At 61.9% G+C, this 20,901-nt stretch overlaps 2 protein-coding genes across 9 annotated transcripts in view; one reads left to right on the forward strand and one right to left on the reverse strand.

The window, feature by feature from the left end:
- The window catches only part of CACNA1B (calcium voltage-gated channel subunit alpha1 B), a 147,633-nt gene that overhangs the window by 23,403 nt on the left and 103,329 nt on the right, over positions 1 to 20,901 (reverse strand). For 4 of the 8 annotated variants that reach the window (XM_036239419.1, XM_036239423.1, XM_016135455.2 and 1 more), the window contains 11 exons: positions 19,546 to 19,706; positions 18,276 to 18,413; positions 17,320 to 17,521; positions 16,917 to 17,081; positions 16,652 to 16,762; positions 16,232 to 16,315; positions 9,485 to 9,490; positions 6,350 to 6,466; positions 6,144 to 6,209; positions 5,730 to 5,821; positions 5,316 to 5,460 (listed from right to left, as the gene is read on the reverse strand). In XM_036239419.1, the coding sequence (XP_036095312.1) occupies positions 5,316 to 5,460; positions 5,730 to 5,821; positions 6,144 to 6,209; positions 6,350 to 6,466; positions 9,485 to 9,490; positions 16,232 to 16,315; positions 16,652 to 16,762; positions 16,917 to 17,081; positions 17,320 to 17,521; positions 18,276 to 18,413; positions 19,546 to 19,706 (1,287 nt within the window). The remainder of the gene's footprint in view (positions 1 to 5,315; positions 5,461 to 5,729; positions 5,822 to 6,143; positions 6,210 to 6,349; positions 6,467 to 9,484; positions 9,491 to 16,231; positions 16,316 to 16,651; positions 16,763 to 16,916; positions 17,082 to 17,319; positions 17,522 to 18,275; positions 18,414 to 19,545; positions 19,707 to 20,901) is intronic. The other 4 variants (XM_036239416.1, XM_036239421.1, XM_036239417.1 and 1 more) reach the window with 1 other exon arrangement.
- Positions 6,628 to 9,583, forward strand: LOC107505356. The gene is made up of 2 exons (XM_016135456.2): positions 6,628 to 7,565; positions 9,066 to 9,583. Exons 1-2 carry the CDS (start codon positions 6,722 to 6,724, stop codon positions 9,188 to 9,190), a joined length of 969 nt encoding a protein of 322 aa, XP_015990942.2. The 5' UTR covers positions 6,628 to 6,721; the 3' UTR covers positions 9,191 to 9,583.

Genomic DNA, 20,901 nt, shown 5'->3' on the forward strand with positions numbered 1-20,901 from the left:
GGGTCTTTTCCTCGCTGATGTGCTGTATCGCACTGACCGATTTTCATCTGTGGAGCTGCCTGGCATCCCGGACACAAATCCCGCTTGGCCGTGGTGCGTGCCGCTTCCACTGTGTTGCCGGAATCGGTCTGTTAGCATTCCGTGCAGAACACTTACGTGTATATTCATAAGGGACATCGGTCCGCAGGTTCCTTGCGGCACCTTTGTCTGGCTTTCGTTTCAGGGCAGTACTCGTATCGACAATGTGCTGGGAAGTGTTTCCATCTCATCCATTTTTTTGGAAGAGTTTGAGTTTGATTAATGTTAATTCTTTTTTTAATACTTTTTTTTTTTTTATTGTAGTAAAATACCAGTTTAACCACCATTTTTAAATGCGCAGTTCAGCGGCAGGAAGTCCACTCGCGGCTGTGCGACCACCACTGCCATCTACCTGAGGAGCTGTTGTCGCCTTCCAAAACTGAAACTCTGTGCCCGTTACACACCAGCTCCCCATTCCCCTCCCCTGGCCCCAGCACCCGCCGCCCTGCTTTCTCTATGAGTTTGACTATTCGAGGCGCCTCCTGTCAGTGGGATCGCACGGTGTTTTCCCTTGTGTGACTGGCTTCCTTCAGGGAGTGTGTCTCCACGGCTCGGTCGCGCTGGGGTGTGTCGGAACTGCCTTCCTCCTCAAGGCTGGGTCGCGTTCCTTCATGCGCTCGGTCACTTTTGTTCATCCACTCATCGGTCGACGGACACCGTGTCTGATTTTACCTTGAGGCTGTTGTGAATAACGCTGCATTTGTGCACGTGTGTACAAAAATGCCTTCCAGGCCCTGCTTTCCCGTCTTCGGGGTTGACACCCAGAAGTGGAACTGCTGGAACATACCGTGACCTGTTTTAGGATTTTGAGGAATCGCTGCACTGTTTTCCGCAGCGGCTGAATCAGTTACCTTCTCACCAGTAGCACACAGGGTTCCAATGTCTCCACATTCCCATCAACACTTATTTTGTTTCATTTTGTTCTGTTTTTATCTTTTCTAATAGTGATCATAATCGGTACAAAGGTGCTTCTCATGGGGGCTTTAATTCGCATTTCCCTAAGGACTGGCAATATTGGGCATCTTCTCATGTGTTATTGTCCATTTGTACATTTCCTCCGGAGAAACATTTATTTAAGTTCTTTGCCAAATTTTATATGGTTGTTTTTCTTGCTGAGTTGTAAGAGTTTTTTATATTTTTAAAACATTAGCCTCTTGTCATATATATGATTTGCAAATAGTTTCTCCCATGCCCTGGTTTGCCTTTCCACTTTGTTGATAGAGTCTTTCAGCACATACAAATTTTTAATTTTGAGTAGTCCGATATGTCAATTGTTTTCTTTGTTGCTCATGATTTTGTTGGCACACCTAAGAACCCTTTGCCAGATAATGTTGTAAGAACTGCTCCCAATGGTCCCTTCTGAGATTTTTACAGTTTCAGCTTTTATGTTTAGATCTTTGATGAGTTTTGAGTTAATTTTGCAGATGGTGTAAGGTATGGGTCTAAATTCTTTCTTTTGCATGTGGATTTCCAGTTTTCTCAGCACCATTTGTTGAAGTTTATCTTTTCCTCATCAAATGACCTCAGCAGCCTAGTCTTTTGACCATTATGTGTTTATTTCTGGGCTCCTTTTCCTATGCCATCATTCCATGTGTTTGTCTACATGCCAGTATTATACTGTTTTGATTACCAAAGCTTTGAAGTAAATTTTGAAATTCGGAAGTGTGACACCTCCAACTTTGTTCTTTTTCAATTTTTTTTTTTTTTGTACCTATTTGTGGATCCTTGAGATTCCATATGAATTTTGGATAGATTTTTCTGTTTCTGTAAAAAAAAATAATAAAACTGCAGGTTTTGATAAGGATCGCATGAAATCTGTAGGTTGCTTTGGATAGTATTAACATCTCAGCAGTATTAGATTTTCTAAACCACGGCCATGTGATGTCACTTCATGAAATGGTTCTCTCCCTTCTCCCAGCAATGCTTTCTGGGTTCCAATGCGCACGTACGTCCTGACCCTCCTTGGTTAGGTTTACTCCTAAGTATTTCATCATTTTTGACGTTATCATCAACAGAATGGTTTTCTTCATTTCCTTTTTGTGTTGTTATTACAGAACACAATCGATTTCTGCATGTTGATTTTGTATCCTGTAACTTTTCTGAATTTGCTTTTTAGTTCAAATAGCTTTTTCTGTGAGCTATTTGAGGTTTTCTACATACATGATCATGTTTGCAAAAAGAGATAATTACATTTCTTCCTTTCTAAACTGAATACTTCTTTAAAATTTTTATTTGTTTGTTTGTTTAATTGCTGTGGCTGGTACATCCAGTATCACACTGAACAGAAGTAACAAATAGGCGCCCATGCCTTGCTCCTGACCTTGGAGGAAAACCTTCGATTCCTCATCACTGAGTATGCTTGCTATAGGTTTTCACATACGGTCTCATGTAAGCTGAGGTGGTTTCCTTCTATTCCTACTTTACTGAGTGTTTTTATCAAGAAAGGAGGGTGCACTTTTTTCTAATGTTTTTCCGGTATCGATTGAGATGATCGTGTGGTTCTCCCCTTCCTCCTGTGGATGTGTGTTGTAGCACATTCATGCCCATAGCCCTGCAGTCCAGGCGCAAACCCCATCTGGTCCCGGTGTTTAACCCTTTCAACGCGGCGTGAAACGTGGTTTGCTGTATTTTGGTGATTTCTGCACCACTACTGGGCTGCAGTTCTCTGTTTCAGTGGAGTCTGTCATATTTTGGTGTCAAGGTGATGCTGGCCTCACAGAATGAGTCTGAAACATCCCTTCCTCTTCAGTTTTTTTGAAGAGTTTGAGGGAGGCTGGCATTACTTCTCCTTTAAATGTTTGGTAGAACTCACCAATTTGGTCCTGGACTTTGTTTTGGGGGGATATTTTTGACTGATGATTCAAATTCCTTACTTGCTTTACGCCTATTGGATTTTCTATTTTTTCTTGGGTTGGTCATTGCAATTTGTATCATTCCAGGAATTTGTCCATTTCAACAGCCTGGGTTCTAAATGCAGCCGGACCAAAATATTTAACATCTACATATCCAGTTCTTTATTGTGATGATAACAATACCCATCTCAGGATTATTGCATTATTGCAAAGACTGAAAAATGCAAAGTATTTCTAGGACTCTGCACACTATCGAATTCAGTAATTATAAAAGCGTTACCACCAACTTCATTTCCCATTATATCATCAATGCCCCTCTACTCCAATCGAGGTGACTGAATCACAACCCAAGTCCTGCCACCCGTGCCGGAAATCACAGCTCTGTTGCTCCCACTGTCGCTTCTCTGTCAGACCAAACCAGGCCCAAGCACTTCGAAGCATGACTTTCCTGAAAGATCCACACCTGACAGGCAGGCGCCGAGAGGGCTGCGCTTCCAGCACTATCCGTCTCTGCTCCAGTCAAGGAAAAGGCTCCAGTGCCAACCAAGAGCTATGTGGGAGGTCCACGGAACAAGCCACAAAAGACAGTGGCCACCGGACACCCTTCTTCCTGGAGAAGACTGACAGCTAAATCCTGGGAATCATCGACTTGTCCTGAACATGTGCAAGGACTGGGGCCCTGTGGGCAGTGCCGCCACGAACGTGGCTTCCCGCGGGATCTCATCTCCGCAGCCAGGAGCGTGGCGGGGCCGGGCTCCGCGCTGACCCTGGGGGCTGGCTGGCTCCTGCTGCCTCAGGGGTCTGCGAGCGGCAGTGACCAAGAACGCAAGGCCCTGACTCCATGAAAGCCTGCGCTCCCCGCGGCCCACAAGGGGGCCTCTGAGGGGTTGGGCGTGACTGCGAAACGCACACCCTCTCCGTGGTCTCTGGCGACTCGTGAAACACAGTCTCATAGATGTTCCTGGGTCTCTCTAGCAACACGTAAGCGCATCCGTCTCAAATGCACACCCACCTCCCCGAGCCGCCCAGCCTTCGGCACCCTTTAAAATCCACTGCCAGCAGAAACCCTTCTGCCTTCGTCTTGAACATCCTGCCCTTCGCCCTGCTCCAGCTGTAGCGCGGACGCCCTCCCATCCCCCCCCTTAAGGAAACACGGCCCTTAACACCGTGGCCCGCCGGCCCCCTTCACGGAGCCTGGTGCCTGGCTGCCGTCCTGGGTGAGGCTGCTGCTCCCGTCGTCGACCTTGCTGATGAGAAGCACCCACAGACACGGTCAGCTACTGCCTGGCCTCTCTGTCCCCTGGCCTGCCCCACCACCACCACCTCAGCCCCAGTCCTGTGACCGTCTGCCACACGTGGTCATCACCACTGTATGTTACCATTACTGCCACTGTGTCAACTTCAGATGCCCCACTGTCCGCCAGTGTCGCCTGCCTTCCTCTGATACTTGTGTCCCCAAACTGCTCTGTCCACATAAGGACCTCCGACCCGGTGACCCTGCCCCTCACCTCCCTCTGTCCCCAGCTTGACCCCACAGCCAGTACTAAAATCACCTACATATGCTTCTCTCCCTCCTGAAACGGGTCTGGAAAGCCCCGAATCCGGACAGCACGCTTCTCCACCTGATGACGCACTGTGTGGCTGTGTGGCTGGGACTTAGAAGGTGTCACAGCCTTGCGAACACACCAGACAGTGTTGATGACGTGTCCGTCCACCCAGCCTGGAAGTCTGGAGGGTGTCCATGCCCTCCGCCCCCCGTGCGGAGGCTCTGGCCTCCAGTCTGGGGAGAACGGTCACTTCACCCCAAATGAACCCAGGGCTCAGCTCTTTCCTTCCTCAGACCCACGTTCAGTCACCGACCATGTCAGCCCCGCCTGTGAAATGCAGTCTGACTCCACCGGCCAGGCTGGCTCACTCCCGCCCTTCTCCGGGCACCACCCCCGTGCCGCCTCCCTGCTCACTCCGCAGCTGCCCCGACCAGAAGCAGGGCCCGAGGGGGGCCTGGAACTTGGGCCAGCCACGCCACGCGACCCAGTCTCCCAGAAGCTCTGTTGACCTGGATCGAAAGCCGCCCTCCCAGGGCCAGCCTGCTGCAGCCCGCTGGTTTCCGGCAGCTCCCCAGGCGCAGCGGCTAGGGCACCGCTTCTCTGTCCCCTCCCCACAGGGAAGTCCCCTTAGCAGCTGAAAACTACGTACAACTGCCCCGCAGAACCCTACAGCCCCCCCGCCCCGCCACGGGCGTCATGGCAGGGCCCATGGGCGCTCAGCACCCAGTGGTCCCCTTGGGGTTATGAGGCCATCGTCCCACAGGCGTGAAGCGCCTGTGGGACACGGACCGGGATCAGGGCCAGCAGGCGCCGCGGAGGGCCGCAGGGGCGCGCTCACCAGGAAGGAGCACAGGAAGATGAAGGACACGAAGTAGAAGTAGGCGAAGTCGCTGCCGCAGGCGCTGGCGCTGGCATGCTCGTCGCAGGCCCGGTCGCTGAGGCAGGACAGCATGATCTCGTGCCAGGCCTCCCCCGTGGCGCTCCTGAGGGGCAGGGTGGCACCGTGAGGCCCACGGAGGCCCCGCGGCTGGGGCCGGGCCCTGCGACCCTTTCCTGGCCTTCCCACGGAGGGCCCCGCCGTGCCGATCGGGGTAGTGCACGGACGGCCGCTCTGGCTCCAGGAAGGGGGCGCCCGCACCCGGAGCCTGGAGCCGGCAGGCTGCGCTGGACGGCTGGTCTCCGGGAGGTCCCCTCCCGGCAGGCGCCAGCCCCGTGCTCATGCGAGGCGGGGCCCGCCTCCCAAGCAGCACACCTGAACAGCAGCATCAAGGCCTGTAGAAACGTCCGGAAGTTGTTGTGTCTGTTGATGCTGGAGTCATCGTCCAGGGCGATGTTCCCGAACACCTGAAGGGAAGAGAAGGCTACAGGCTGAGTCCCCGACCCCAGGGGCGTCCGGGCAGGGCAGAAGCGGTGGGCGGGTGTGCGGATGTGCAGGGCAGGGCGCGGTCCTCCCCACGGAGCCACTGCCACAGCTGCGTGGCTGGAGGGCCAGTGGGTGCCCGGGGCCGAGGAACCGCGACGGCCTGCCCCTGGACGCCCCCTGCTCGGCCTGGGCTGCGCTCACACAGACACGTCCGCGGAGCGCCGGCCCGCCATGCCGTGACTGTGAGCAGCGCCCTTCAGGCCCAGCGGCAGGGCCCCGAGCACGGTGCCCGGCGGTACCCACCTGCATGCCGATGATGGCGTAGATGAAGAAGAGCATGGCGATGAGCAGGCACACGTAGGGCAGGGCCTGCGGAGACACACGTGGGCTCAAGCCCGGGCCGGGGCCGGGCTCGGGGCCACACGCGTCGGCCGAGCCAGGATCCCCCCGCGGACCCCCTGGCCAGGTCCCGGGCTCTGCGGCACCTGGGGGCCGCGGCGGGTGCTCACCTTGAAGGACTGCACGAAGGTCCACAGCAGGATGCGGATGGTGTAGCCCTGGCGCAGCAGCTTGATGAGCCGCGCCGCGCGGAACAGGCGCAGGAAGCTCAGGTTGATGAAGTTGTTCTGCGGGAACGAGGCGGCCGCTCACCCTCCAGTGCTGCCTGCCCGGTGCCGGCACCCCACGTCCCCCCACCGTCCCCCCACCGCAGCCCGAGGACAGGGGCGGAGGAGAGCCTGAGACAGTCCCCGTGCCACCCCTGCGGCCACCAGCCAACCTCCCGGTGAAGCTCACCGCTGCACACGGGCCCGCACGCGGAGGGTCACAGACCCACGGGGACAGGGGCTTCCGGAAGCCGCCCCGCACCAGGAGGAGCCTGGATGCCACCTGCAGCTGGGCCTCCAGCACTGACCACCTCTTGCAGGACACGGCGGGCCAGCAGTGCAGGTGCCAGGCAGGGGTGCTTGTCCCCTGAGCGCCCCCACAGGGACCCAGCCCGGGCAGGTGGCACACACTTCCTGTCCACGCAGGCAGCAAAGCCCCTGCCCGCCCGGGAGCCTGCAGAGGAGCAGACAAGGCACTGCACCTGGTGGACGTGCTGGCGGCCCTGCTGCTCACGCCGTGGAAGCCACCTCTGCTACCCACACAGACTTCCCTGCTCCAGGGCCCCAGGGGTCCAGCCTGCTCTCTCAGCCAAGGGCTCAGAGTCCAGCACAAAACACAACAGTGCCGCCTCCACGCGACCTGGGGCAGGGCTCCTGCTCTGCCCGGGGCCCCTAGATCACTGGCACACCACCAGGGCCACATCCCTGAGCAGGTGGGGACGGCGGCTCCCGCCCCCTGGTGGCTGGGAGACCCAGTGCCACACACAGCCTGACAGCAGCTCCTGCCACTCTGGTGCCGTGAATATGCGAGCAGCTCCAGGGGCCGACAGAGGGAAGGGCCAGACGGTGAACGAGACAGCGCGTGCAGGGGCGCATGCAGGGGGTGGCGGGTGCCTCCTCGGACTGCTCTGCGGACGGGACACAGCTGCGTGGGTGGGGAGGACCCACTGCTGCTTCCAGGGACACTGCAACTTCGCTGAGGCGTCCCCCCACTCAGGGCACGACTTCCTGGCCCCCACCAGGGTGGCTGGGGACTGGGGGCTGCCTCTGCACTGTGGGGCTGACGGCTGTGCTCGGGGGTGGCACTGTGGGGCTGGTCCAGGTCAGCAAGGAGGCCGAAGCGGCCGCAGCCCCGACGTGCGGGGTTCTCACTGCGCACACAGTTGCTGGAAAGTGGCCGCCGTGGCCCAAGGATGCTCGGAGAAGCCCGGCATCTCAGGAGCACAGGGCTGAAGAGGGACTTGGGTGCCGCGCCAGGAAGCGCAGGGCACCGCGAGGCCCGGCACGGCGAGGAAAGGGCTGCCGAGCGCCTGGCCTCCTGGGGGTCCCTGCTTTGGACACCTGCTCAGGTGTGGCCGGAACGGCCAGACTGTGATGACAGCAGCTGCCCAGCTCAAAGTGACGTAGGCAGCCGCTCAGGCAGCTGGCACAGACGAGCCGTTCTGAAGATACTGGGGGAAATGTGGCCTCTGGGTGGCGAAAAAGGGACAGCGAGGGGACGAGGCCGAGGAGGCACAGCCCACCCACGTCGCCTGCGCACAGGCCCCGAGCTCGGCACGCCGCTCGCCCCTCCCTCCCGACACTCACCCGGGATTCTCAGTGGGCTCTAGGGGCCCCCAGGAGAGGGGTGGGCGCGGCAACAGACAGACAGCCCTGGACAGGACGGATGGTGATGGTGGCCACAGATGCTCCGAGCACAGCGCGACAGGTTAAGCTCACAGTGGCCGCATGCGAGGGCGGGGGGCATGCGCGCGGCGGCTGCCCCATGGCTGCGCACGGCCGCATCTGACCTTGGCCGTGCCCTTGGGGTGGACACAGCCTGCCCACCCCCCCGAGTCCACGGCTTTTGCAGCACCTCCTTGTTGTGTGGCCTCTGAGTCAGGAAAGGTGTGTCGCCACACCCCCCAATTGGGAGGGCGCCCTGGTCACTAGCTCCTTTGAGCTCTAGCTCCCAGACGGGTGGACATCGTGCCCGGGTTTCGGTCCCCCATGAAGAGAAGCTTAAAAGTGCACTGAGCCTGTGAAACATGGCCCCACGGAGGTGGTCGGCTGACCTCAGAAAGACCAGTGTCCCCTGCATCCAAGCACACCGCTGCGTCTGGTCAGGGCCACCGCAGAGGGGCGGCCTCCTCAGCCCGGTCCCCCACTGGGGTGAGGTCCAGCCACGCGTGGAGCACAGCGCCGTGCTTGCCACGGGGCGGCTGACGAAGGGAAGAGCACTACGCGCATGGCCAGCAGGTGGCGACGCGCTGGGAGTCCTGGGAGTGCCCCGCGGCGGCCAGGGGCACACGGGTCGGGCCACGCAGCCACGAATGCCAGTCCCTCAAAAACTGGGGCTTTCTGCTCCAGCCAAGGGCGTCCTGGCCAACGCCCGCCTTCTGCAGCAGGGTCTCCAGCGCTGGCTACTCCACATGGCTCGCCAGTCACAGCCTCAAGTCAGCTGGCTCCCGACAACTCTACTCTCGTCTCGGACGCCCCTGGAGACCTGAGAGGTGGCCCGGCTCTGGCCACCTGTGCTCCACGCACACTTGCCGACCCACGGCCCCTGAACCAGCACTGGCCAGGCTCCCCTGTCCCCTGGGCGGGCCCCTCTTTCCATGCTAGTGCTGCTGAATTGTGCGCAGGGTCTCCGGGAGGGACACACTAGGGGACAGTGGGGGCCGACCTCCTGAGTCTGCTGGCCACATGGGGACAGAGCAGAAGGGCAAGGACTGTGCTGTGCAGCAAAAACCGTGGACTCCATAGGGACCAGGGCCGAGATCCTGCCCTGCAACACCCCAAATTCTGAGCCGGCTCCAGTGGGAAGAGCTGCTGAGGCACCTGCCTGCCTCCCGCTCAGAAGCCCACCCCTCTCCCCGCCCAAGGCTGGGCCCCAGTCAGAGGTTGCTGAGCGGGCCCCCAGAAGCCCCTGGGGACGGTGCCCAAGGCCAGAGGGGCGGTGCAGCTGGCCCTATGGGGGGGCGGCACAGCGAGGGCTCACGGGAGCAGGGCGGAGTGGCGAAGCGAGGGCGGAGCACCGTTCAGAGGCATGAAACCAACCGTTTCCTACGCGTGGTGTTTTCATGGGTGGGTGTTTGCGTGTTATTTACAGATTGGGGTGTTTGAGCGGCAGGCGGCAACATACGAGACATGGTTTCGCGGTGTATGTTGGTTGGATGGCGTGAGTCAGCAGGTAGGTTAAGGTACGTCAAGGACAAAAACAGAAAACAAGAGAGAAAATGAGTCATCAACACAAGCAAAACCTCCAACTCTCAACACTCCACTGGAGAACTGGGGGGTTTTGGTCACTGGGCAACTCTGCTGCGAAAGCGCGGGGACGCCTTCGGGGCCGGCGCCAGGCGCAGCGGCCGCGGCGGGGATGACTCACAGACCCTTGTTTTTGTTTCCAGGCAAAGGGGTCAGTGTCAGTGTCAGCGCGGCCTGGAGGGCTCTCTCCAAGCCCCCGCTTAGGGCTGCTGCTCGGTTCCGGTTCCCACAGAACCCTGGGGTGGGGACTGACACCCATGCTTTTGCCTGAGAAAGAGAAGTGCATTCACAACGTAGCGCATGGCACGGCTGCGGATGGAAGGCCGCGACACCCCCGGCCTGCGGGCGGCTCCCTTTCGTCCCCCCACCGCGGGCAGAACAGGGGCACTGAGCCCCGTTGTGAGCAGCGGCCGCCGGCCGGCCCACCCGGCCCACCCGGCCTGCTGGGCGTGGGGCTGAAACCGCCACATGCTGCCCGCCTCGATGGTCCAGCCACAAGGGGCGGACGCCCCTGGCCAGTCACCCCTCTCTGGCCAGGGCGACACCCAGCGTTTGCACCCCGCTACCCAGGGCACGACAGTCCCCACGTCGAGGGGAGGCCCGAGGAGTGACGCAGCCAGCCCCCCGCCAAGGGCACCCGCTGCGGGCCGTGCCTGGGTGAGGAGGCTGCGAAGGGTCTGCGCTTGTTACACAAACCAAAGGCTACGTGCAAGCACGGGGCGCACACTCATCTTGCAGACGAAGGGTAGCCCCACATCCACCTACCCATCACCCACCTCAGGCAGTGAGGTCCCCGTCCCCAGGGCCCACACCGCCCCCTCCTCCGCAGGCCGGCGCTGCCCGTGGGCCGGTTCAGCACGAGCCAGCGCGGGGTGGACGCCGCCCGCCCACGGCCGTGCCGTGTGGGCCCGACGGGGCGCCCGGCTGCTGCGCGGCCACGCGCACTAACGGCCGTCACGGCCGACGCCGCTGCTGCGAGCTACGAGCCCTGCGCGGCGTGTCCCCGGGCTGCCCGCCCAGACACGTCTGCTGTGCGCGGCAGCAGTGACGCGGCCGCCCCCCCAGGCCCCGCGTTCTGGCCGGCGGGCGGCCTTGGCACCACCCCGGCCTGCCGGACGGTGGGCGTGGAAGGGTGTCCCGCTGCCGCCGCCCTTCGTGCTCCTGTGACTGCAGCTCGGCCTTGTCCGCGCCGACCGGCCGCCCACGCCTCCGTGCACGGCTCCGGTTTGCTTCGCTCACGTTCCCACTCGCTTGTGTCTTCCCTGCCGACCCAGAGAGCCTGGCGCATTCTGCACACGCGTCTTTGCTAGTCGTTTAGAAAACCTCCCGCCCTCTAGCCACGCCTTTGTCACCAACCCAGCCCCTCGCCCTCCCGTCCCTCAACGCACGCAGGACCATCTTGTCTCATGGCCCCCAGCCTCACGGCACTGGCCTGGGGCTCCCCCACAGCCTCCGGGCCCTCTGTGCAGCAGCCTGTCGGGCGACGCCTCTGAGAAGTGAAATCTGCACGTACAAACCGCGCCCGACTGTCCCCAACGGGCCTGCTCCACCCACACCCGCCCGTCACGGTTCGCGATGACCCAGCTCTCTACGAGCTCGGAGCAAACAGGTGCCATTCTTGCCTCATCGCCACACCACCTGCGGCTCTACCTTTGCGTGGCACCTGGAATCTGCAGCTCGTCACCCAGCCCCTCTGCCTGGCTCACTGCACCCACTTCCCGGCAGGCCGGGACCCAGCGGTCAGCCCCACGAGTGTACTCCTGAGGCCTCCCCAGCCCGGGGTGCCGTCCCAGCCGGTGACGCCCCGGGCCGCTGTCCGCAGTAGCTTCCACCAGTGGCACCCGCTGAAGACCCCTTGCTGGGGAGGCTGGGGCCCAGGGTGCGCACTCGGGGTGCCCCACGGCGCCCGGCCGGACGGCGTCTGCCCCCGGCCGCCTCCGGCCGTGCCACTCCCCCGCAGTCCCGGGTCACTCCCCAGATGGCGGCTCGTGCCAAACTTCTGTCTTGGTCTGTTTCTGGGAAAGACGCTAAGACGACCTGAAATAGTCAGCTGCTTCTGCCTGTGGCTGGCGCTACGCTCCCGCCAGGCGGGCGTGCTCCCGGAAGCCAGCTCGTGTCACTGTCACAAGACCCCCTGAACCCTGCTCTCTCACTCAGGATAAAAGCCAAGTGCACTCCGACTGCTCCGCCCTCCTGTTCCCGTGGTCAGGTGCCCACCCGGCCCTGCCCAGGCTCAGGGCCTCTGCACGTCACTCCCTAGGTCACCATGCCCATGGCGTCCCCACAAGCCCAGACATCTTTACAGGGGACAGTGACACCCCACCCAGTCACGCCCCTCCCTGCCTGGCCTTATCTAGGGCCCTCCCTGGTCTGCGGAGGCCTCGGGATGGTGCTCGGCGAGCCACAGGGTCAGTATTTTTAAATGTGATGCAAATATTGTCTCCCTGTTCATGAACAAACAGGAACTCTTACTTTTATAGAATTTTGTGTTCAATTGTGGCAGGTGCTTTACATATTTTGCTTAAGAAATCAGTCCCTGTCCCAAGGTCTTCGCCTCCTGTGTTCCCCTCTGAGTTTCAAAGTTCTGCCTCTTTACGTCTCCCCACGCCTCTGACACAGATTTGTTAGTAGATGGTGTGAGCCGAGGCCCTGTGTCCCGTCCGTTCCTCCCCCGGCCCCGCCACTAAGCACAGCACGGCGGTCCCAGTCTGCAGGGTGACAGCCTCGCAGTGGGTCCCATTGCCACAGGACCAGCCTCCGTCCCACACCGCCCAGCAGCACCTTCTTCTCAAACATCTCGACTGTTTGGGGCCTCTGCTCCTTCTTATAAATTCTAGCAGTAGCTGGTCAAGTTCTCAAACAAAAACTATTGGCATCTTTATCGAAATTGCACGAAGCTACAGGTCATCTCCGGGGCACGGACTACAGGCCGACCAGCGTGACGAGGGGCTCCATCTCCTCGCGCCGTCTTCCAGGTCTTCTGGGAAACTGCCATGCTTCCCCTGGGACTACTTGGCACACATGCTTTGTTTGCATCGCCAGGGTTGCTGGTGTAAGGAAATGCAATCGACTCGCTCGAGTGAGCTCACACTCAGCGACCGTGCCGAACGCTCTGGCTGGCTTGAGATGGCTCCACCCTCCCCAGATCGCGGTGCTTCGTGAGCACTGGCAAGGCTGCCTGCGCCTGCTCTAACCCTCGGCTGTTCTGCCGGTGTTTCTCGTCTACCCGCCCCCGAGCATCTGCGGGTCTCCGCCGCAGGCCACGCACCGGCCTCGGCACTGGGCTGTGGCCGGGGACAACACAGGCAGAACCGCCATCCCCACGGAGCCGACTCCGGCTTACAGACCTGACCGGCGCTCCAAGTTCAGCGCCGAAGAGAACACTGGCTACAGGTGTCACCGCCCTTTCTCATTTTTTAAGGAAGTTCTTTCCAAATTGCACCTTTGTATGTGATGTTTGCAGAGGGCTTTCTGGGTAAATGCTCTTTGAGTTAATAATTCCTAGATGGTGAATATGTTTTATCATACATAAAATTTGAATCTGAGAGTCTTCTCTGCAGCCAAGACAGGATCACATTACTGGGGTCCTAGGATCTGCTGAGGTGCATTACGGTGACAGACTTCCTGCCTGGGACCCCACCTCCTCGGCCTGACCTGGCCCTGTCCTCCCTGTGACTGCTGCACTTGGACTGCGTGCATGCCGTGGACAACTTTCCATCTGTGTTAACGAGCGAGCTTTTGGTTTTATTTCTTGTGCTCTACACTTCTAAACATTCAAGTGTCGAGGCTGCACCAGTCCCGAACAAATGGAGCGCTGCCCCGTTCTCCGCTCCCGGGCCGGGCGGGCTCCCTGCCGTTCCCGGCGGCACCCCATGTGTGGAAGTGCGAGGCCCAGGGCTGCCAGCCAGGACGCGGCCCGGTGAGAGCCCGGCTGTCGCTGCGCTGCCTCCCGCAGGCTTCTTCGGGGTTTGCACAGAACACCCTTGGGACACCACTGCGACCCGCCGACCAGCCGAGGTGACAACGCCGGGTTCGGGCGTCTCGAAGCAGGGTGCCACGCCGCAGTGTCGCCCAGGGCCAGGGGCGTCGGGCGGGGTCGCTGCAAAGCTCCCACGGAGGAGCCCTCGCAGACTTAAGGCTCCAGAGCCGGGCCACGTCGCTGGCAGGGACTGTCTGACCACGACCCCGCGCGTCCGCGACACCGGAGCTTCTCCTCACAGCTGCCTGAGCCGCCCGCAGCCCAGCGCCCAGCGAGGGCACCACGCCCGGGGCAAACCTGCACACGTCCACGGGGCCTGTCACCCGCAGCACCAGACTCTCCCTCAGCTCCCGCACCTTGTGCGCCAAGGGACAGTCACTCCAGCCTGGCTGAGGGGCGGGCTGGCCAGCAGCTCGTGCTGGCCTCAGGCAGTCCCCGCCCCCCCACAGCCTGAGCCGGTGTGAGGCAGGTCCGGGCGTGGTGCCTGAGCCGCCAGTGTGCCACCCGCACCACAGAGAAGCTGACTGTCGTCAGGTGATGTGGTCTCCAGCCAGGGCTAAAGCAAGGTCAGGCCTCCAGAAGGAGCAGGGTTGGGACCGGGCAGCAAGTGCAGGTCTTGGCATGACACACGATATCCCCTCGAGGTCACCCCAATGCGGGGGCACTGAGGACCCAGCATCGCGGCTGGCTGCGGTGTTCCCAGTCTGGGCCGCGAGGCCCGAGACCAAGGCTGGGACCCCTCAGCACAGCTGAGCCAGCCACGGCCTCTGCGGAACATGCGGCTGGCCAGGCGTGCTCACCGCCAGGCCTCTGCACTGGGAGGCACGCTGTCCACGTGTGGCCCTGTCCCGTGATGCTGGGACAGCAGCAGCACAGCCCACGCCACGTCAGAGGTCACCACCGCGGCTCCCAGGACCCTGCCCGCCTGCCAGCACAGGCTGTGCCGAGGGGCCAGGGCCCCCGCAGCCCCTCCCCACCACCCAGGAGGCGCTGGCCTGCAAGGGGCTGAAGCAGCCTCAGAGCCCCAGACAGAAGGCCGCCTGGCCAGTCCCCAGGCAGGGTGCCGCCCTCGATATGAAGTGACGGCCGACAGATGGTCCCGGGTACCCGGCCAGCGAGCCGCTGGGACCCCCGAGTGGGCGGGGGCGGCGTCCCTCCTGCCGCCACACCGTGCTGACTCCAGGGCCCCGCAGGTGGGTGTGGCGCATCTGAGGTCCCTGCGCAAAGGGCAGGACCGCTCCCCGTGCGTGGCACCAGGCCACCGTGGCCGTCACTCTGGGCTGTGCCACGCCAGTGGGGGCGGGCAGCCGAGTGCCGGCAGGGCCTGGCTGCCCCCAGCTGGGGCCGGGAGCAGTCTCCGGGGTGGGGGCGCCGTCCTGGGCGCTGCAGGGACCAGTCCTGACCGTGACTGGACCATGTGGCAGCCTGAGCCACATGAGGGCGCAGCTAGCAGGGAATGGGCCACGTCACATGATGGTTTGGTCCTCTCTGCCTGCAACCAGAGAGGCCAAAGGCCGGCATGGGTCAGGGGCCACCTAAGATGCGGAGGAGGAACAAGGCCACACACAGCTGGGCCCGGCCCCACCGGCCCCAGGAGCTGCTCGCCTCCCAGCGCTGTCGCTGCCGCGGACGTGGGTGGGCGGAGCACAGCGCGGCCGGAGCGGCGCAGCACACGCCCCGCACGCCTGGGGCGGCACGGGTGTCCCCTCGGCCCCGCAGCGCGGGCTGTCCTCGGGCACACCGGGGGCGGAGCACCGGCACCCCCAGGCGCAGCCCTGAGCGAGCAGGGTGACAGCCCGGCAGCTCTGAGGCGTGACCTGCCCGGCCCCAGCCCCCCGGGGGCAAGCCCGCCCGGCGCTCACTCGGGGTGCGGCATTCCCGTCCTTCCTTCTGCCCCGTCCAACCTCCACCCACCTCCCTACTGGCTTTCCCAGGAGCACTGGCTGAGGAATCGCTTCTGCGGCAACCCCCACCCCGGCATCTGCCCCCCGCCCCCCCGAGACAAGCGGCAACGCGCCCTGCGGTTCTCGAGGTGGCGGTGCAGCGGGGCCTCGCTTCACGCTCGGGTCCCCGCGGCCGCAGAAACGAGCCTGTGCCGCGCACTCGGCCAGCGTTTGCACGCGATCCGCGCACGTCTGATGTGAACGAGCATCTCTGGCTCCGCACGAAGCGAACCCGGCGTTTTAAGTATCCTGCCTCCTGATCGGTTTTAGTTCCTACATTTCTGATGCCAAGTCGTTAAACACGTATGTATTAGAAAAATAAAATGGAAAAGATTCTTGTCCCAGTCGGTTCTTACCATCAGCTTCCAGGTGATTCCCAGGCTATCAGCTTAAGAGAATTTTGGCGAACTATTTTCTTACTTAAGGAAAAGCATTTGCTGAGACAGTAGCCAGTCCCCAAAGTCTACGTCAGAAGAGGGGCCTCTATACATCCAGGGTGCGGGGGAACCCCTGTCCCAGAGGAGGGGTGACTCAGGCACAGCCTGGAGCAGCAGAGAGGGCTCCCTCTGCAAGAAAAACACTTTGGGGCCCTGGAGGGGGACGGAAAATGCTACTTACCGCAATTTCTGTCACTAAAATATCAGTAATACTTCCCAGCACAGTGACAAAGTCAAACACATTCCAAGCATCTCTGAAGTAGTTCTACAGGAAGAGAAAGGCAGTCAGTGAGGCAGCGGGCGGGGCTCTGCCGGGGAAGAGGTGGCCCCTGACCGGGAACGGGGAGCGGGGACAGATGGGCCACCCCAGGAGGGATGCACAGGCCAGAGCAGGCAGACACCCCTGGCCCGGGCAGTGGAGAACAGAGAGCCGTGTGCCCAGGGAGGAGGGGGCTGGCTCAGGAGCCGGCCGGGCGCAGAGCTCGGGCCAGCGGCGCCCCTGGGGTCAGGGGGGTCCCCTCTCCAAACCAGGAGCCCAGGTCCCACTGGCACTAAGGGGACCAGGCAGGTGACCGCGAAGGGTGGGGGGTCAGGCACGCACCAGCACCCCGAACGCGACGATCTTCAGCAGGCACTCCATGGAGAACACAGAGGTGAAGGCCACGTTCAGGCCCTTCAGCAGCAGCTCGTACTCGTAGGGCGCGCCGTAGAACTGTGGGGGACGATCCCACCAGGGGGCGCCGGGCCGCCATGAGAGCCCGCCCAGGCCGAGGGCACGCCTCCCCACTGCCCGGCTCCCCGTCTCAGCCCACAGACACCCGGGCCCCCGGGCCCGCCTCGCCGCCCATGCCCCAGGGCCCGCCCACCTTCATCATCAGCACCAGCGTGTTGAGGGCTATCATGGCCATGATGAAGTACTCGAAGGGTGGAGACACCACGAACGTCCACGTCTTGTACTGCAGCGACTGCTTGTCCCGTGGCATGTACCGCGTCAGGGGTCTGGCGCTGATGGCGAAGTCGATGCAAGCCCTCTGCCGGGGAGGGAGGGTGCGAGGGCTCGGGACCGCCCTGGCCTGCCACCCCGCCCTCCCCCCCGGCAGCCCAGCCAAGCGGTCTCTCAGCCCCAGCACGAGCCCACCGTGCTGGCCAGGGGCTGAGCTGGCCACAAGTGACCACCCACCTTGTGCTGCAGGAAGCTAGGGAGGGGCTGCCCATACCGCCCACGGGGAGCCCGGCACGTGCGGACAGGGCAGGAGGAGAGCCGCCTACCTCGTTTTTCTCCAGGCTACATTCTGACATCACCTTGTCCCCCTGCTCCTGGAAGGTGATGATGATCAAGGCCACGAAGATGTTGACAAAGAAGAAGGGAAAGACCACGAAGTAGACCACGTAGAAGATGGACAGCTCCATGCGGTACCCAGGGCTTGGGCCCTGCTCCTCGTAGGTGGCATCCACGGAGTGTTTCAGCACCCTGGGCCACAGCAGATGCCAAGCGTCAGGGGACCCACGAGGACACGGCCCTGACACAGTCATACCTGCATCACAGGTGAGGCTTCTGCACCTGAGCCCAGGGATGGCTCTGCCACACTGGGGCCCACGCTTACTCACTCCACGGGTCAGCCATCTCTCCTGGAGGTGGGCCACCTTCCCGACAGGGTTGTGCCCGTGGCCGTTGGGGGGCTGCCTCTGGGCGCCCTCAGGTGTCTGAGGTCCTCTCCCCGGAGGGGAGGTGGGGCAGGCCCAGCAGTTCCACGTTGGCTGCTCACTCCCAGCTCCCCCACTCACACCCAGCTCCCCCACTCACACCCAGCTCACTCCCAGCTCACCCACTCACACCCAGCTCAATCCCAGCTCACACTCAACTCATTCCAAGCTCACCTGCTTACTCTCGGCTCACACGACTCAGGACCTGTTAACGTGCTCACACGCACCTCGCTCTCAGCTCACGTCCACTCACACCCAGCCCCAGAGGAAACCCCTGCCATCCAGGGTGGCGGTGACATGGACAGCCCCTCTGGCTGTCGTGGCCAAGTCTGGTGGGCGGCACGGGGAAAGGCATAGCCCACCTCCCTCTGGCCTCCAGCCACTCAGGGAACGTCTTCGGGATCCCCACCCCAGCCCCTTCCCCGCCACCCGCTCAGACGCAGGGCCACGTTTCCTGGACAGGTACGAGAGCCCGCCCCCTGGGCCGGCCTGAGCCGTGGCGAGGACCCGCTGGGACTCACATGGGCCACCCTTCGCCAGTGGACACGGTGAAGAGCGTCAGCAGTGCCCAGAGCACGTTGTCGTAGTGGAAGTCGTACTTCTTCCACTGCCGAGGCTGGGCCTCCACTTCCTCCTTCTCGTAGTCCAGATACTGGCCCCTGGGGTGGGACACAAGAGGTCAGAGGTCAAAGAAGGAGGATCCAAACACGTCTGTGGTCAGACAGCCTCTGGAAAGTGCTGTCCGCTCGGGAGGAAGCACAGGCTCCTCAACGAGCGGCGCCGGGACAGCTGGGTGTCCACCGGCGGAGGACGAAGCAGGACCCAACCTCACTCCACACACAACAATCACATCAATGGATCAAAAGTAGGAACTGAAGCCTTAACGCTCAGAAGGAAAACTCAGGGGCCTCAGATTTGGGAATGGATTCTTAGAAATGACACAAATACCACGAGTAACAAAAAAAAACACATAAATTAGGCATAACTTATTAATTTTTTGTGCTTCGAAGGACATCATCGACACACAAAATATTTAAAACTCATCTACCTGTTAAAAAACTTGTTCTAGGATATGTAAAGAACTATTATAATCATTTAAAAAACAAACACTTCATTTAAAAATGGGCAAAGGCCCTGAGCAGACGTTTCTCCAAAGAAGCCACAAAAAGGCCAATTAGCACACAAAACGGGGCCGCAGTGAGAGGCCATTCGCGCCCTCTACGGTGGCTGCACCTGCATCTTAAAGAGGGAAACGACAAGTGCTGGCGGGGGAGCGGTGTGAGCGGAGCTCTCGCACGCGCGGGGGGAGCGTGAACCCGTCCCGCCACATGGAGCACCGTCCAGCAGCCCCCGGCGCTCACGCAGAGCCGCCACGCGGCCCCTCCGCACCACTGCAGGGACCTGCTGCAGAGGAACGAGGACCTCTGTCCCCGCAAACACGTGGCACGTGTTCACGGCGGCGAACACGTAGATGAACTGCGGCCTATCCACGGAACGAAACACGCTAGACCGTAAAGGGACGAAGCAGACACGCGCGCCAGCTCGGACGACCCCGGACGCTGCTGGCTGGAAGGGCCCCGACGCCCGCAACACCCTCACGCGCCTGCACGTCCACACAGTGCCCGGGCAGGGGGCGCTGTGGGGGCGCAGCGCGGGCTGCTCAGGGCTGGAGACAGGGGACAGGGGGCGACAGCTGCAGGAGCAGGTTTTCTGTTTTGGTTTTTTAACTGATGAAACGTTCTGGTTGACTGTGGGACGCCCACCCTGCCGGGGGCCCCGCCGCCCGCTCACCGGCAGTCCCGCTCCCGCTCCTTGGACTCGTCCGTGCAGTAGAAGAACTTGCCCTTGAACAGCTGCACGGCGATGACGGCGAAGATGAACATGAAGAGCACGTAGACGACCAGGATGTTGAGCACGTTGCGCAGGGAGTTCACCACGCAGTCGAACACGGCCTGCGGGCGCCACGGCTCAGAGCCCCGCGAAGCCCGCCTCGACCGCGCGGGCGCTCCCCGGCCTCCTCTCAGGCCCCGTTGGTGGGCAGGAGGTGCCGGCACAGGGGGCACGGGGCGGCTGGGCCACGGGGCTGGTGCAAGGACAGCCCGGAGCCCCGGCTCACCGGGGTCGCGCGGGGCCGACGCAGAGCAAAAGGCTGGGGATGGGGAGAGCCAGTCCTGCTCCTGCAGCTGGGCCGGGCGCCTCCCGCCCACCCCCGGAGGTGGCACTGTCACGTGGCCACTGCTGCCTCCCTCGCAGCCCCTCCCCACCTGGAGGCTCCACGTGCCCGTGCTGCCCACCTGGCCCCATCCCACTTCTCAGAGCCGAGGAGAGGCCCCGCCCTGTGCTAGTGCAAAACAGCAGGCTCACGCCATCCCCTGAGACGCTGGCCGGCTCGCGCCTAACCCCGGCAGCGGCCAGGCGAACGCGGCCGCCGTCCCCTGCTCATGTGTCCGTGGTGCCCTCCCCCAACACAGAGGGCCTGGGGCTGCCTCCCGGTCACCTCCCGGGCCGCCCCTTCCCCAAGGGCCTTAAGCAAACTGCCTGCCGCAATGCACGTGGCTGGTCCCCACCGCCTGCATTTCCAAGGGTCCAAAGTGCTGTCCGCACACAGCTGGGCAGGACGGGGGGGAGGGGGCATACGTGGCCTTTCGCACAGCGCCGCCAAGCACGGTCACCCCTGGGCGTTCACGGGGCTCTGGGTTGGGCCCACTCCCCCTTATCTGGAACCTCGGCCACCCCCGTCCTTCAGGGCCCTGCCCGGTCGCCATGGGTCACCGTGCCAAGAAGCCCCTGTCCCTGCGTCTCCCCCTCGGCCCCGGCCCCGGCAGCCCCTCTCCCCGTCCACCAGGAGCTGCCAGGTTAGGGAGGAGGAGCCCACAGCACTGCTGGGACACGGTGGCAGAGCCGAGAGCCCGTCCCCGCCACGCGAGCCACAGAGCCTAGTGTGGGCCCTTTCAGCCCCACTTGCCCCCACCCCACGCGGGAAGCCGCAGCGGGACAGAGCCGGTTACATGCACATGTGCACACACGTGTACACGCAACACGCATACGCACACATGGCACATGCATGTGACATGTGCCTCACACGCCTGCACTTGCGCGCACACCACGCGATGCTCACTCACGTGTGCGCACCCCATGTGCACGGCC

This window comes from Rousettus aegyptiacus, unplaced genomic scaffold (genome assembly GCF_014176215.1).
Source record: "Rousettus aegyptiacus isolate mRouAeg1 unplaced genomic scaffold, mRouAeg1.p scaffold_m13_p_3, whole genome shotgun sequence".
Taxonomy (NCBI): domain Eukaryota; kingdom Metazoa; phylum Chordata; class Mammalia; order Chiroptera; family Pteropodidae; genus Rousettus; species Rousettus aegyptiacus.